General features: G+C 50.4%; 1 protein-coding gene across 3 annotated transcripts in view; it reads right to left on the bottom strand.

Moving 5' to 3' along the window:
- The window catches only part of Sh3bp5 (SH3 domain binding protein 5), a 61836-nt gene that overhangs the window by 7308 nt on the left and 36916 nt on the right, over positions 1 to 17612 (bottom strand). Inside the window, exons 1-2 of one of the 3 annotated variants that reach the window (XM_028787527.1) lie at positions 10128 to 10147; positions 7455 to 7619 (exon numbers count right to left, since the gene is read on the bottom strand). In XM_028787527.1, coding sequence (XP_028643360.1) covers positions 7455 to 7478 — 24 coding nt within the window. In that variant the 5' untranslated portion in view covers positions 7479 to 7619; positions 10128 to 10147. Of the gene's footprint in view, positions 1 to 7454; positions 7620 to 10019; positions 10041 to 10127; positions 10148 to 17612 lie in introns of those variants that run through there. The other 2 variants (XM_028787526.1, XM_028787525.1) reach the window with 2 other exon arrangements.

Raw genomic sequence — 17612 nt, 5'->3', positions numbered from 1 at the left:
GACTTTGGATATGTAAAAATAAATCTTGAAACTGTAAGTGCTGAAAATTTTGAGACTGGGACTCTGACAATGTCTTTTAGATACATTTATTTTTATTTTATGTATGTGAGTGTTTTGCCTGCATGTATGTTTGTGTACCACATGAGTGCCTGTAGCCTGCAGAAGCCAGAGGAGGGTGTTGGATTCCCTGGAACTGGAGTTACAGGCAGTTGTAAGCCACCAGGTAGGTACTGGGAATAGAACCTGGTCCTATGGGAAAGTAACCAGTGCTCTTAACTGCTGAGCCATCTCTCCAGCCCTCCATGGGACTTTGAAATGTTTGAGTGCATTTTATTGGATTTCTTTTGTTTTTTAGAGTCTTACTGTGTAGCCCTTGCTCACCTAGAATTCTGAGATCCACCTTGAATTCTGTGATCCATTGTCTTAGCCTCCTGACTGCTGGGATTAAAGGAATGCATATGCAGCACATACCTGACTCTGGCCTGTATTTTACACTGTGACATTGTGGTGGCTATTCTTCCTTGTCAACTTGACTACATCTGGAATGATCTACAATCCAGAATTGGAAGGCTCACCTGGGATCCTGATCTTGAGGCATAGTGGCTATGAAAAGCTTAGGCCCAGGTAAGGTAGTGCATACCTTTAATCCAGATCCAGGAGTATTGGTACACACCTTTCATCTGGGCCACACCTTCTGCTGGAGACCTACATAAGGACACTGGAAGAAGGAAGATTCTTCCTCGCCTGCTTGCCTTGTGGGACTGAGCAACTGCTAGATCCTTGGACTTCCATTCACAGCTGCTGCTGACCATTGTTGGGGAGTTGGACTACAGACTGTAAGTCATCAACAAACTCCCTTCCTGTATAAAGACTACCCATAAGTTCTGTGACTCTAGAGAACCCTGACTAATACAGATATTAATAAGAATTCTTGGAAACATGGTTTAAAAGTGATGTCAGTAGGTCAAGTTGACAGGAGCCAATGGTGCTGGTTAATTATTGTCAGCTTGACTTAAGATGGAGTCACTTGGGAAGGAGCAACTCACTCAGACTTTTTATTTAGTTATTTATTTATTTATTTATTGATTGATTGATTAGTGACTAAATCCAATTACTTAGAATCCAAAGATTCAGAGCTAGTATAACATAGTAATCTCCTCTTTAATCAGGTAAAAATCATATAAGTATACTTTATATAAGTATAAATTATATAATAATTATGCTTTTACCTTATTAAGATGTGTATGTTTCTACTGACAAAAACCAAAGAATCAGTGAAATGATCCCTAACAATATTCTGCTGTACTCATAGATGAGTGCCCAGCCCAGCCAGCATCAGAGAGGCGCCCTCTGGCAGCTGACGGGAGCAGACACTGAGACCCATAGCTGACAGGCAGAGCTCAGGGAACCCTGCAGAATGGTGGGAGGTGGGGCTATAGAAGCCACAGGCGCCAAGGAGACAAGAATGCAGCCCACAGAATCAACTAGCCAGACTCACAGGGACTCACAGAGACTCAAACAGCAAATCAGAGTCCACACGAGCCTGTTCCAGGCACTTTGCATACACACGTGGTTATTTAGCTTGGAGTTTTGTGAGACTCCCAACTATGGTTGTGGGTATCGGCTACTTACGCCAATTTTATACCAATTCATGCCCAGGGAAGGCTTTTCCTGTAAACTTTGCATTCTCTGTAAACTGTGTAAACCCTCAAGGCACGTAAGTGGCCCGGCCTCACCTGAGGAGCTCCAGAAGACAGGCCCCGCCCCCAGACTGTCCTAATGGCTTCAATGGTTAAAAACAATTATTATGGCTGTTCCAGCCCTTCAAGGTGGGAGAGTGGCCAGACCCTGTCCTACAAGAAAAAAAAAATCCCACCAATCCCAGGTCACCCTGGAAAGCCCCTCCCCCCAAAGAACTCTATACAAACCCTGTGTCCTGCCTAGTTCTCTGCTGCTTCTCTCCCCTGGGCAGAGGTAGCCACCCTCCTGGGATTTTCCCTCCCCAAAATCTCTTATGTGAGGTCTGCTGTGTGGTATGGCTGTGTGGTATTCTTTGGTTCTTACTGCCAGGATACCTTTCCCAGCAGAGCTGTAACACTTTCTCTGGAGCAGGGCCCAGAGCAGAGCTTTTGCAGGGGAAACCTCCCACTCCATGCAGACCTGTAACACTTTGTCTGGGGAAACCATCCCCCACTGGAGCAGAACTTTATGCTTGCACTGAGGAAACTTTCCCAACAGCTGGAGCTGAGCCTCCATAGGAGAAGCCTACGGGGGAGGAGCTGGAACACTTATGGTGGGGGTGTCTCTGACTCTTTTGCCTGCTCTTGGGACCCTTTTCTCCCTACTGGGTAGCCTCTTCCAGCCTTGATATGAGGGGCTGGCATCTTGTTATATTGGATTCGGTTGGTATCTCTGGAGGCTTGCTCTTTTCTGAAGGGAAATGAAGAGGTGGGTGAATGGGGTTGGGTACTGGGAGGAGGGGAGGGAGGGAAGGCTGTGGTCTGGATGTATTGTAGGAGAGGAGAATAAAGAAAGGAAAAAGAACAGTAAAGACAAATGTGATGTCTTATAAATGTGGAATAATTTTAAGGAAATGAGGAGGGTAGAGGGTCAAGCTAGAGACGTGACATGGTGACTAAGATGACTCCTGGGGTGGAAGAAGCCTTCCCTTTTTGATTTCTAACACAAGTATTACATTCACAATGAAACAAAATCCACTGAAAGCATCTCGTGCTTGACACGTGGGGAAACAGCAATAACTTGAGCCTAGTCTAGATCTTAAGCTCTTACTGAACTAGTGTACAACCTTTATGAAAAATGAAAACCCCACGCTTCTCAGACAACAGATCAGGCGTGACTCATTCTGTGTGGGAAGAAGATCTGTACAGAACAGAACGGGTGCACTCGAAGTAGACTCAACTGAAAAGCTGCAATTTAAAGAACTGAACAGAACGTGTCTCCTGGGAGAAGCAGGGCCTGCCCAGCTCCACGCTGGCTCTCATTCTACCTCAGCTCCCAGGCTGCAAACAAGGGCTCTCTAACGGTAAGCACCGGGAAAGCCTCAAGCACGTGGCTATATTTCCAGTGCCGCCTTCAAAGGTGACACACATCAGTATTTCTGCCATACCTTATCAGGACACATTGCTACACCTTGTCTGCACCTCACCTCTCCACCTATACAACGCTAACTCTAGAAAAGACACCTCCACTACCACACACAGAGGTACCTGCCCAGTGGCCACCAAGCATGTCAGTCACCATGGTATACTTCCTAGGCAACCAAGGAGCTCCTCCATCTGTAGCCTAGAATCAGCCATAAGCTGTGTGCAGTGATGGGGGCAGGGGCGGGCATGAGGGGGAGGCAGAGTCAGGGCCCATGGACAGAAGCTCCACCAGGAAAGAGGGAACAGCATGGGGCAACAGAGATGGAGATACATAGGAAAGCTGTCCTGGGGCAGGCCTGGCTCCGGGAGCCCCTGCTGGTCAGGTGTTTAGTCCGGACTCTCTCCAGGGCTCACTTGGCCTTACTGCCACCACTCCCACACTTCAGAGCCACCTACACTAATCAGGCACCTACTGTGGCTAGGAACAAGAGGCCAAACCTGGAGCTGATGGCCTAGCGGGGTATGAGTGCTCCCGAGGCCATATGTATCTTCCAAGGCGGTGTGGGATCCAGGCAGCTGGGATAGCTCTGGTCGCTCAGAGAGTGTGGCAGCAGAGGTGGCATTTGGAGGGGAGGGTGTCTTAGTATGTGGCATTTCAGGTAGTGGGTGGGAGGACGCATGTCACTGGGTTTTGTTCGTTATTTGAGATGGCTGTATCCCCATTCCATCTGACACATGGCACATGTAACCACCATGTCCATCTTGGAGGAAAGACTTGAAATCACAAAGATGGGCAATGAAGCTTTCCTCATTCTTCTCTGAGCTAGAGGCAACAGGTGAACTAGGCTCAAGGAAACAGCTGTCTAAGATGAAAGAGGTCTCCTCCATTCAGCTGGTTTAGAATATTCTCCCAACATAGGCCTTGTCCTGGGGCCCAGCCACAGCCTCTCTGTAAGCTGACACATCCATCCAGGTGGAGAGGGAGCATCCTGTGTTCTCATAGCTTCACTGGGCCGGGGCATAACATGGCTCCCCTCCCCCACCAGACGGTTCTTCCATCCCAGCCTTCTCACACATCCAGGAAGCCTGGAGGAGAGGCTGGCCATGTCTTGTCCATTCCTCTCCAGGAGCCCCACTGCCAGCCCATCTACAAGGTCTGCCTTCCTGTCCAGGCCAGACTTCCCCTCTTCCACCATCTGGTCCCCTGGAACAGACGTCAAAAGCCAATTCTTCCCAGGCTGCGGCATGCCTGTCCCAGACAATATAAAGGTGCCTTCCCCAAATGGTGGCTTCAAAATCAAAGCACCCAAGGGGAGGAGATGCTTCTGCCCTCAAACCTCTCTCTGGTGCTGAGAAGCAGCAGGCACTGAGCCCTATGCCCCAAGGGAGGTGGCTCAGCTGCAGGCTTGGCACTGTTACTGGTTGAACCACTTGCTGTTCCCCAGCACTGAGCTGAGAACTGTCCCCACAGCCTGTCTATACTATTGGGTGTGTGACCACTTGAGAATACTGGGTTCCTGACATCTAGCCTCAGCCCCTGCAACAGCTTCAAGTGTGGCCATCTAATGTCACAGGAGACAGAGATATGGCCTCAGGAGAGGAGCGTGTGGAGATGTAGGAGGAGACAGTTATATGAAGCTCCACTCCTCTAATGAAACAGGCTTCCTGGCATCTCCAGAAGCCAGCCAGTCCCTGCATGGTCTTCTGCCAAGGTAGCCCAGCATGTTGGCCCTAGGAGGCCTGGGAAATAGTCCCCACAAGCCCCACTGGGAGAAATGCTCAGTTCTGTCAGAGGGTCACAGTCACTTGGGCTATTTCAGAGCCAAACATGAGCGTCTGGACCGCAAGGAGCACTGGTCTGTATTCATCAAGGAGCCTGCCCTGCAAGCCGGGACTCTGAATAGTGTATAGTGAGGGAAGACTCATGGTCTCTTGGGAGTATTTTTATGTGTTTTTTTTTTTTAAATTCTGTTGCCTAGGTTGGATTTGGCCTCTCACAGGCTAAATGCAAACACTTGTTCTACTACAGAGCCGCCCGCTCTGAGGGGAAGGATTATTTCTCATCAGATCAAGGAAAAGCATATCTCAGTCCTTGCAACCACAATGGAACTGTCCATGATGGGGAAGTCCTGGCCTGAGACCTAGAACTCCCTGCTCATTTACACAGGCTGCTGCCATCACACCAGATGCCTGGGTCCCTCCATTTGATAGCCAGAGGGTACACACACGTCAGATAGCCCACAGGCCACTGTGAAGCCCCCACTGGCTCAAGGAGGTCTGAGGCTAGCTTGTCAAGCTCCACGGTTTGTTCACCACACAAACCCAGAACATTGTTTCCAAGACTCACACATGCTGCTCTGGACAGTGTGAGCATCTCAGGGGGCCTCCTCATGGGCAGCTACCCACTACCATAACCCTTAACTAGAATGTGGATTTTTCATAATCACAGATCCAGGGGATTCATTCTCATTCTCTCATTCTCTCATTCTCTCTCTCATTCTCTCATTCTCTCATTCTCCCCCCCCTCTCTAAGATAGAGTCTTCCTATGTAGCTCAGGCTAGCCTTGAGTCTGTTTCAGTCTCCTGGCTGGCATTATTGACTGGCACTATAGGCATACACTACCATAAACAGGCACATTTGGTGACTTCTGAAATGGCCTCTTACACGCTGCTCCAGATCTGCAGCATTGGAGGGCAAGAGGATCCAAAAAAAAGCTGGCCTTCAGCTGTGTGTTTAGTTAGTTGGATCTTTTCATCTATCTGGTTATGCTTTGCAAGATTTCCAACCTCCTCTTTGGTTTGTCCACAGCTGACCCAGGAAGACTTTTCTCAGCCTTTGCTGGGGCTACAAGCATCACACCCACTAGGGGGCAGGAGGCTCAAGGCCACCAAGCCAAGCCACAGGCATGTGTCCCCAGCCTCTGAGAGCTGATATAAAGTCCAGTCAGATCTGACTCCTGAAGTCATTTGTGCGTCACACTTTTCTATTTAAAGACACTCGAAGCCATCTTTAATCATCAGATCCCCCAGGACTTGAGCAACTGTGGTAGGAGACACTGACATGGGAACAGCCTCTGGCACTGACTCCTGACCTCCTTCCTACCCCACAGCCTTCCATCAGGGACTGCAGCTCATTTGCCTGCCCTACAACAAACCTCTGGCCTCGCTTTGACACTGGCCTTCCAGGCTCTCATGGGGGGACAGGCTAGTGCCAAGGGGACCAAGAATCAGAAGCCCAAGAGCTGCTCTTTGTAGAAGGAAGCAGTATCCAGAATATCCTGTGATCCCAGTAAACTCCAGTCCGCAGGTCAAGCATGTGACCCTACCTGCGGGAATAGAAATGTCCCCAGTGTGGACATCAAGGTGGGCCCTGGGGAAGTGATGCCGTGGGACCAGTGTGGCCCCAAGGGGTGGGGCTGTGGTTCAGTGTCAGAGTGCTTGCCTACAGTGTGAAAAGTCCTTGGGTCAACCCCCTAGCAAAGAAGAAAGAAAGGAAGAAAGGAAGGTGGGGGAGAGGGAGAGAGGAAGAAAGAAAGGAAGGAAGGAGGAAGGGAAGGAAGGTCAATCTGAGAAGGCTTATTTGCCACTTTAAGAGGAGATGGCCCTCTGAGGACCAGAAACAGGTCTTCATCAGACACCAGATATGTCAGCCTTGATTTTGGACTTCCTGGCTTCCAGAACTGTGAGGAATGTGTTTCTGTTTTGGAGCCAGACAGTTTATGGTATTTTTGTTTACTAGCCTGCCTAGACCAGAAGATGTTACTTCCAATTCTGAGAAAGAAGGAAAAAGGAGTTCTGGGAGCAGGTAGAGACCCAAATAATGATGACCTAAAGCCTATATGACAATCGCTCCCAGCTACTGCCTACTGCATACTACTCCCCAGACGCCAGCTTTGAATGGAAGGCCCTGCCTGAGGGAGAGCTCACTTGATTCTGGTCTAGCCACTTCACCCACCAACAATAGATACCCAGGTGGCAGGTCGAAATGTTAACAGGGGGCTTCTACCTGGAACCTGCAGTCCTTCTGATATCATTGGAGAGCCAACCTTGGAGAACATCCTGGGCCCTCTAAGAAACCCAACTCTACTGCCAAGACATTGACGGACCATGTGAACCTGAGATATTTCAGACACTATAAGGGAAAGATTATCTCTACCTGTCACTGGGACATTGTCATGTCAAGTGTGGCCCTAAAGCTTTGCTAGCCAACAGACTACATAGGGCAGACAGTCCATGACCTTTACAGGAGGGTTTCATGCCACCCAGAAACCCGTCCCTACTCTTGTAGGGAGCCAAAGAATATACAGCATGTATGGGTCCCCACCACAGGCACACAATGGTCACGCCTACCCTCTGAGTAGCATGATTCAGCATTTCCTGCCAAGCAGAGTCAAACTGCCGTTTGTCATCCTCCAACAGCCGCTGCTCAGCCAGGGAGATTGTTTCCTTGGCTGCACGGAGCACCTCAGTGGCCCTCTGGAAGTCCTGTGTGGCTTTCTGCGCTTCCAGCTGAGCCTGTTGAGAGAGAAGGTCTGGTAAGGCTTGAGGCAAAGGCCAGGAGTTCCTGGTGTCCATCACTCCCACCCCCAGAGATGAGTGGCCCAAGACTTGGCCTATCCATCTCTGCCTCTCTCTTGGATAGGCTGCACGGGTAGGTCCCTCAAACGTGGGATGGGGTAACAGCTGGCTGATGCTGAATGAGTACCGGGTGGGTGAGCGGTCTCCACAGTCTGGAGCTCAACAGATAACCAAATGCATGGATCTTGTATCTGTGATGGCAATGGCTGATTAAGCCTTTCTCTAAAGTCCTGGCTTAGGAATGAAACTGAGATAGGCACAGTAGTCCTGGGAATCTTCCCTGCATACCACAGCCCAAAGTGCCCCAGAGACCACAGATGCAGGGCTCCGTTCTACAGATGAGGCATAGCAGCTGAGAACAGCTTTGCCTGAGACTCCAGACCTGATCAGAAGCAAGACTCCAGGCAAATGCCCCACAACACGAGTGCCAGCCTAGCACGGCCCCTGCCAGACAGCCCTCTCAACCCACACTAACACCCAGGCCCAGGCCTACTAAGAGCACAAGCCCTGCTTTGAGGAAGGAGAAGGGTCAATACAAACGGCAGCTGCCCACACATCCACGGCAGCCACCAGCACATGCGGTGTCTATGTCTGTATGTGGACATGTGCACATGGAGAAACCTGATGTTAATGCTGGAGACCACTCCTCGGGAGCCTTGTTTTCTGTGACAAGGTTTCTCACTGGCTGGAAGTCCCCTGTTAGGTTAGGCTGCTGCCAGTGAGCCCCAGGATCCACCCACCTCTCCAGTGCTAGGATTCCTGCCATGCCTGGCTTTCTTACTCAGATTCTGGTGATTGAGAACTCTGATCCAGGCGCCTACACAACCAGCACTGTACTGACTAAATAATCTCAGGCCAACATGTAACCCCCCAGCATCTAAGTGTGATTAACGAAAACATGTAAACATCTCTCACAGCCTAGAGAGCTCAGTAGTTGCTGTCCTTGCTACACCAACAAAAGGACCAGAGGCTCAGATCCCCCAAAACACACATAAATGCCAGGAGGTGTGGCAGCTGTCACAGGTCAGAAAATGAAGACGGGGTTCTTGAAGCAAGCTGGTTAGAAAGACTAGCTGAATCTTAGAGTCCTAGGCATGACTGAGACCCTGGACAACTGACTGAGGAAGATTACTGATACCCACTCACCCACAAGCATATGTACACACACATTCATGAGTATGTACTTGCTCACATGTGTGCCATGCATGTGAATATACATACATGTGCACAACACACACACACACACACACACACACACACACACACACACACACACACGGGGCTGTGGAAATCCTGAGGTGTTTGGTCACGCCCCAGAGCCCAGAGACCTAACATGCACGCAAGGCACAGGTAGAGGACGTGACTAACGGGTCTCTGCCTCAAGATTTAAATAACCTAAAAGCCGGAGCATAGTCACCTCCCAAGCCCCTCCTATACCCAGTATAAGGGGGCCTCTCCTGGCATTTTTTGGGAGAGCACACCATCATTCAGACTCATCACCATGTCAATAAATCTACATGTCTTCAACTCCATGTATCTCTTGAAATTCTGGACTCTGTGTAAGTGGAAAACTCGTGAGGGGGGAGCCTTCTCTGCCTGTCCCTCCGCTCCCTGAGCTCTAGCGGCCTGCGGGACACTCTCCCCTTACAACAGTGGTCTGTGCACCGCCTTCGCAGGGCTCCTGGGAGACTCAGCATCCCTGTGCCCCTGTTCCCGGGACCCTGCTGTCACCGAGGCGCGTGGCTCCAGCTCTTTCCCCACACCCTCGGTTCGTCGGCAGTCTGTGCTGTTGAGTCCCGCTGGGAAGTGCCGTAGCTCGCGGGACAAGTGTGACCAGCCGTGTGACCCGCACGAGTTTTGAAACACACACACACACATACACACACACACACACACAAAGGAAAAAAATCTCATTTTAAAGACTCAGTAGTAAAATGGTGATTGTCCCATTAGCCATTTTTCTGATCAATGATAAAACATGAGACATGATAAACTAAATCAAATAGACTGAAATTACTTTCACCTGTTTGTTTCCTCACGGGCTACTCACTACTACTGTAGGACTGCTGGTGCTCCTCCCTCAAGAGTGGGTTGTCACGTGACTGCGTCAGAAGCAGGGCTGGGGAGATGGCCTGGTAGGTAAAGTGCCTGCTGTCCAAGGGTGAGGGACCTAAGTTCAGGTCCCCAGAATCCATAGAAAGCCAGGCCCAGTAGCATGCATCTGAAACCTAGTGCTCCAGGGCCAGAGGGGAGAGCACTGAGACTGCAGAATCCCCCCAGATGCTCACAGACCAGGTCAACTACTGTGGGAAATGCAGAGACAAAACCAGACCCTACCTCAAACAAGATAGTCATCAAGGACCAGCCCGAGTCCATCCTCTGGCGTCCACACTCACGCCGTAGCACATGCTCCCACACTGCTGACCCCACCCTCCTCAGGCTCACCTCCAGTTTCCCACCTGGGCAAAGGCAGGACATGGTTACATGCTAATCTGCCCCAGACCACTCTCAGAGTCAACAGGGTTCCTGGGCCAATTCTGAGAGCACTGATGGGACACCCCCAGGACAGCCCCTGGGACTTAGGAGGGGAACAAGTGGGCCCCACCCTTCCCCAGAGAAAGCCTCACATGACTTAGAGGAAATCTTCATGTAGACTGAGGACATTTTGCAAAGAAAATTAAGGGGAACAGCTGAGAACACCACAGCCCTGGGGGAAGAAACGGCCCAGTAACCCATGGTAACAAGGTAACCCAGGGTAACCCACAATAGGCACCCGCTAGTCTGGTCTGTGCACACCCACAGCCCAGAGATCCACTCAGGGGACTGTACCTCACATGTAGCTGATGTACAGAAATTTATGCTTCAAGGTTGTGTGTAGGGCAGGAGAATGGGACTTGCTTCACGTAAGAGGAAACGAGGAAGGTTTTCCTAAGAGAGGCCTGAAGGGCAGGCAGGAACTGCAACCCAGGGCTGATGGAGGTCAGGGGAGCACCTGAGGTCAGGGGAGCATCTGAGACTCTGAAGATGTATCATGAGACAGGGTCTGTAAGAGATCTGATAATGCCTGGAAAGGAGCATTTAAAAAAGCAGCCTGGGCTATACAGCAACATCTGGTCTCAAAAAATTAATAATGATGATGATGATGATGGTGATGATGGTGATGATGATGATGGTGATGATGATGGTGATGATGATGATGATAGTCTAAATGAATATCCACCTATCAGTCATCTACATCATTGAGGTTACCTGAACCACACATAGGGATGGGGAGGCCCACCCTCTCTAGAACCAACCAGCCACTGAGAAGTAACTGTACAGCACTGACCACCTCACTCACCCTCCCCGAGCTAATCCTGCTGCCCAGTCTTACTTCTCCAGACAGGACCAAGAAGGGTAAATCTGGACAGGCTTAAGGAAGGTGAATTGTGACCCATCTCCCCTACCTCAGTCTACCCGCAGCTTTACCACAGCTCTAAGACACAGGGTTCATCCCCTGGAACCCCAACATTTTTTAAAGTGGGATCCTCTGCCCCTTCTTTCCATCCATCCATCCATCCATCCATCCATCCATCCATCCATCCATCCACACATACATCCATCTAATTTTTGAGATATCATCTTTGAGGCTTTGAGGTTGGGCTCAAACTCCAGGCTATCCTCCTGCCTCACCCTCCTGAAGTCTGGGATTACAAAGAAGAGTCAAATCACACTTAAATTTTTTTTAAGGTCTCATTACACAGCATTGGCCAGTCTGGAACTTGGTATGTAGAGTAGGGTGGATCTGAACTTGCCATAATCCTGTCTTTGCTTCCCATCCACACCCAGCCTTGTGGGGGTTTGCTGTTGTTGTTGTGACATGTGTACACATGTGTGCACATGTGTGCACAAAACTGTTCATTTGTATAGTATGGGCACACGTGTGTAGAAGCCTGAGGGTGACAATGGGTATCTTCTTTATGGCTCTCCACCTTAGATATGACTGAGACAGGATCTCTCAGTTAAGCCTAAAGCTCATCAATTCTTCTAGCTTAGCTACCCAGCTTCTTCCAGGAGTCTGTCTTCCAGGAGTCTCTTCAGGAGCTGGGATTACAGGCAGACTGCCACGCCCACTCAACATTTACATGTGTGCCAGGGTCCCAACTCCTCATACTCGAGTAACACACACTTTGCTTGTTGAGCCAGCTCCCCAATCCCTATATCTACTCTTTCTTTTCCTTCCTTCCTTTCCTTCTCTCTTTATCTCTCTTTTTCTTTTTCTTCCTTCCTTCCTTCCTTCCTTTCTTCCTTTCTTCCTTCCTTCCTCCTTTCCTTCCTCCCTCCCTCCCTTCCTTCCTTTCTTTCATTTAAGTTTTGAGACAAGGACTCATATGGGCCAGGCCAGCCTTGAACCTGAACTTAATATGTAACTAAGAATGAGCCTGAGGGCTGGAGAGAGGACTCAGTGGTTAAGTACACTTACTGCTCTTCCAGAGGATGGGAGTTTATCTGCCAGCACTCATGGCAGCTTTACAGCCACCTGTGACTCCAGCTCCAGGGGACCCAGCATACACATGTACACACACATACACACACACACACACACACACGTAAAAAAAAATCAGAAAAAGAATGAGCATGGCCTCCTGCAGTGAGCACACAGTCAGGAGCCAAACATTCCAGTATGTCAGAAGACACAGAACCTCAACGGCAGAAGCCAGTTTAGCAATCCCAGAGAAAGCTGACCCAGGGATGCTGACAGAGTTCACGGAAACAGCCATGGGGAGAATTTTTAAGGCCTCTCACGAGTGAGTGACCTTCACTACACACTGGCTCCAGTCAGCCGTGTCTGCACTTGAAGATGTATGGGCACTCTACACAATGTCACAGACGAGGGCATGAAGAGCAGGAGAGGCAGCAGGCAGAGAACATTTGTGCCCGCTGACGCAGGGTCCACTTGGGTCCTAACTGCTCTCTGAAGGGCACCCAGACATTGGCACTGGACACAGTGAAGGGTCAGGTGGAATGAGGTTTATAGACCACCGAGTCTAATCCCTCACTCTTCTAAGGAAGGCTGAGTAGTGACACATCTCACATCTTTCACGGCCAGGCCCCCAGGACACGCAGTGCTTCTGATGCTGACATTATGTGGTTGGGCAAAGCTATCCGTCACCACTACAGCTCGAGAACAGTGGCTCAGCTATTTATCCTGAATTGGCTTGTCAGCCTGTTTCTACTTCCTTCCCGTGCTTCTATCTCCATCACAGTGACTAGGAACTTACACAACTGCCAGCCACGTGCAGCGGGGCCTCCAGGAACAACACATTCCAGATCACACTCTTCCTGTGACTGCAGAGATACCACAGATGCCAACTTCTCCCCGCCCACCCTCTCCAGAAGGGTGCACCCACGGTCCTCCTGGGCCTTCCTCCCACATCTACTGTCCTGGAGCAGTGAGGAGTACATCTGTTATGGGACTGCTGATGGCAGGAGTCCTGAGCCAGGCATGCGGCAGGGGCATGAGCTAAGGGACAGGCAGAAGTGACTGATCCCGGCCCTGCACATTCTCTACTATACACACAAGTGCACACCATCCTCTGGTGTGGCAGCTGCCAAGTCAGCGGGACTGAAGCCTCCCTCCCACACGTCCAGCCGTGGCTTGGTCTGCTCCTATGCCATCTGCTGGCTAGGCTGGCTCCAGACACACATGGATCTGCGAAGCCAATCAGTCTTCCACTGGGGACACAGTGCAGACCCAGGGCACAGAAGTGACCGAGTCATCCCTCGCCCAGCACTGTATCCCAGAGGAGATGTTGGAAGCTCACCAGGGAAAGAGCCACACGCTGTCTGTCATCACACCTCATGACAGTCCTTGGCAGCTAAGAAGCAGGTGCTAATCTCTGATCGGGATAGAGGGCAGGAGCTGAGTTGTGGGTGAGGAACTGGAGTGGACCGGGACTGCAACCCCAAGCCAGCCCTAGGATCTATCACAGAAAGAGAGGAGGAAAGAAAAGGGAGGGGGTGGGAGAGAGGAAGACAGATAAAGTACCTGCTGTGTAAGCTCGATGACCCCTGTTCAATCCCTAGAACTCACAGATAGAAGAGAACTGACTCTATAAACTTGCTCTCTGATCACACACCTGTGCTGTGGCACTCACACGTGTACAAGCATGCACACAACATTCATATTCAAGCACACATAATACATAATAATAAAATAAAAGAGTTACTTTAATCTCTAAAGAACAACAGAACTACAAAGCAGGAGCAGGAAACAGTGTCTGCCCACACCACAGTCGTGGTCTTAGCCCTAGTGTCAAGGACCTGCATCAGGAGCCCTTGGCAAAGTTTTGGCCCTCCCTCCTCCTCTCCTTCCTCTCTGTTGGGCAGCCTTCTGATTCTGTCCTTGCGGCCACAGCCTTCTTGACCTGGGACTGTGAGGAAAGGCAACAACCATACTTCCCACCAGCCCCAATGTGAACATACAGGGCCCCTGTGGCTTTCCAGTCTCCAGGGTTCTCAGTGCTTACCACACAGAATGTTAACAAAAGACATATCCCAGTGCCTTGCACAAAACTGGCATTGATGGCCAGGACAATTGGGTCACTATGAGACAGGAGGCGGTGTCCAGAGATACAGGAGGAACAGGGTACTCTCCTCACAGCAACAAAGACCACTGTCTTGGGCCTGCAACCTTGAACAAGTGGCTACATGTCTCCAGCCGGAATGCCAAGGCCCTGATAACACCTGGAAAGCCTCACAGTCTCCAAAACACAGGGACCCACAGGAAGTGTTCTGTAAGGAGGAGGCGCATGCATCAGTGGACAGCCACTGAGTAACTCAACTCTGGCTGTCTTGTTTGTTAAAAGATGCCAAAACAAAACAGAGGAGGTGGGGGAGTTTGAGTCATAGTCTTTCTGAGCCCTAGCTGGCCCGGAATTCACTATGTAGACCAGGCTGGCCTCAAACCTAAAGAGGTCTGTCTATCTCTGCCTTCTAAGTGCTGGTATTAAAGATGTACCCAGCCAGTCTCCTGAGTGTCCACAAGCACATGCCATCACACTTAGGCTAAGTGTCCCCTGATGTACTCTGTCAACTCTCACTTAGTTGATTTTTTTTTTGACACAGTTCTTCCTTTAAGCTCAAAACTATGTCACTGGTTGAGCAACAGAGCAGCTGAGCCAGAGGGATGGGTCACGCTATATGCCCAACTGGGGCATACGACTGGGACACAGCTGTTCCCAGTCCAAGGCTTTAAGCCTGGCAGGACCAAACTGTGGCCACAGCTTCCTGTGTCCCAGGCTGCCTATGAACACAGCCCAACGTATTTGTAGATGACATCATGCAGTCAAAAAGTTGGACGCCTGCTTTAAACCGGTCATGAGAACACATCTGTCAAAGATTTGTTTTTAATTTATGTGTGTGTACCTGTGTGCACCATGTGTGTGCAGTGACTGCAGAGGCCAGAAGAGGGTGCCAGATCCCCTTGAACTGGAGCTATGGCAGTCAGATGAAGGAGGAGCTGTCCCGAGCTCCCACTGTGCTCAAAAAGGCCGCAGTCAGGTTGTGCCGGCACATTACTCACAAGGCACCCACCATTCCCAGAACAATAAATGACCACAAACTTCTTCAAATCCCGAAGGTCAGAGAAACCCCACTAATGTTATAAAGAAACATCAAGCTCATAACACAGGGGCCAGCATTCAGAGACAGGGCACCAGCCAGAGCATCCGGCACCCCACCAGCCCATACATCAGCCCGACCCACGCCAGGCTTGAGTCAATCCCATGTGTTCCTCATGCCCGCCTGGAACCTGCTTTCTACCACGAAAAGTTCACAGCCATTAACATGTTCCCGTGCCATTGTGAGAAGAAGTACTTAGAAAGCCAGAGTGGGTGGCTGCCCATGACCCCTTCTGCACCAGTCAGAGGCTTGTGGGAACTGAAGAACGTCTCTGTCCTGGCCAGGCTCCAGCCTCCTGTAGCTCTGGGCTTCTGTGACTTAATTCCCAAGGGTTGCAGAGGCAGAGGATAAAATGACCTCTGCAAACATCAACTCGCCCTGTGATGGAGGCTCAGGGTGCCTCCCCATCTGTAGGCCTTGGACAAAGCCAGGAAAAGTGAGAACATGATGGGAGGATACCGAAGGCCAACTAAAAGTTACAGAAGCAACCCAACTGGGTGAAAGGTGGCCTTGGGGTCAGGATGCTATAGCAAAGTCCAGTACACACCAGCCCCTCATTTCATTCACAGCAGGGCACGTGTGTGTGTGTGTGTGTGTGTGTGTGTACGCATGTGCGTGAGGGGGAGGGGGAGGTGGTGGGGGAGGGGGAGGGGGGGGGGGGAAGGGGGAAGAGGAGAAGGGGGAGGGGAAGAGGGAGAGGGAGAGGTGTCTGGGTGCCCTGAGAGTACAGAAGAAAGTGTCAGGATCCCTGGAACTGGATGGAGTTGCAGCAGCTGTGAGCTACATGCTCATGACGGAACACTCTCAGCCACTGGGCCAATCGATTCCTCCATCCCTGCTGCTGTGGGTTTTTCCTTTCATATCTAGAAGGCTGCCAGTGTGTAAGAAATATTTGTTTAATTAAGGTACCCACCTATAAGCCACACTCCCTTGTGTGAACAACTCCCTTGTGGCCCCTTATTTTAAGGCACTTGTGATTCTTTTGGCTCTCCTGTGGCCCACACAATAAAATCGATGTCTCTGCATGTACATTTATTCTCGGAAGTATCCAGAGAAGGACAATGGGAAAGCACTGGAAAGACCCACTGGCAGTATGCACCATGTCACGGTGGATGCCGCCTCTCCAGCCCCAGCTTCTTGGTCCTGAACCTCATGATCCCCCAGCTTCTACCCAAGCTTGAGGATCGCCCCGATCTCAGAGACTTCAGGAAACAGGCCTGGGGAAAACCTGAACCTCTTGGAAACCACAGGTCCACGTTTCTGTGGTTTTTATCATATGGTAGCATGTGTGAAACCAACTTTGAAATGGTCACATCTTCTGAGGTGTGGCTGAGAACACAGGCGAGCTCCACTCCACCCCTCCATCCTGCCTCACCACTGTTCCATCTTGGCCAGGAAGCCACACCCCTGCTATGGTTTTCCAAGATACAGAAAGACACCCCCAAGTGGGTGGATCAACAAATCAAAGTGGCCTTTACCAGGTGCAAAGAGCAGTCCGCAGAAAGATGGATGCTGATCTGCCCAGAGACAGAAAGGAACCGATCCTCAGAAAGTCAAAGGACTAGTCTGCATCTCAGCAAGACCTTAAGCTTCACTACAAGAGGCCAGGCAGGGTGGCAGGCACTTTGTTTGTTTGTTTGTTTGTTTGTTTTGGTTTTTCGAGACAGGGTTTCTCTGTGTAGCCCTGGCTGTCCTGGAACTCACTCTGTAGACCAGGCTGGCCTCGAACTCAGAAATCCTCCTGACTCTGACTCCCAAGTGCTGGAATTACCACCACCACCACCCGGCGTGGCAGGCACTTTTAATCAATTCCAGCACTTGGGATATAGAAGCCGGCAGATCTCTGTGAGTTTGAGGCCACCCTGGCCTACACAGTGAGGCTCAGTCTCCACTCCCACACCCCTCCTCCCCACCCACGAAAATACTACAAGAAAACCATTGTGGGGTAAGTTCTAACTCTGAGAATCAACAAGCCGCTGAGTGACACAGGCTTCTGAGACTGTTAAAACAGACTACCTCCAGCAGCTTTGAACAGGAGGCTGAAGCCACCAACGCAGATGCTTAAATCAACTCTTTTAATAAACTGATTTATCAGGACCTATGCAGTGAGACGGTTAGGAGGCAGAAACACTGGTGGTAGAACTCGATGGCCTGAGGTTGATCCCCAGGACTCACATGGTGTAAGGAATTCCAGCCCTACGAGTTTTCTTCTGACCTACATTCTCTCTCTCTCTCTCTCTCTCTCTCTCTCTCTCTCTCTCTCTCTCT

This window comes from Grammomys surdaster, unplaced genomic scaffold (genome assembly GCF_004785775.1).
Source record: "Grammomys surdaster isolate TR1022 unplaced genomic scaffold, NIH_TR_1.0 125669, whole genome shotgun sequence".
Taxonomy (NCBI): domain Eukaryota; kingdom Metazoa; phylum Chordata; class Mammalia; order Rodentia; family Muridae; genus Grammomys; species Grammomys surdaster.
Note: the sequence above shows the minus strand (reverse complement) of the source record. Positions and strands in the feature narration are given on the sequence as shown.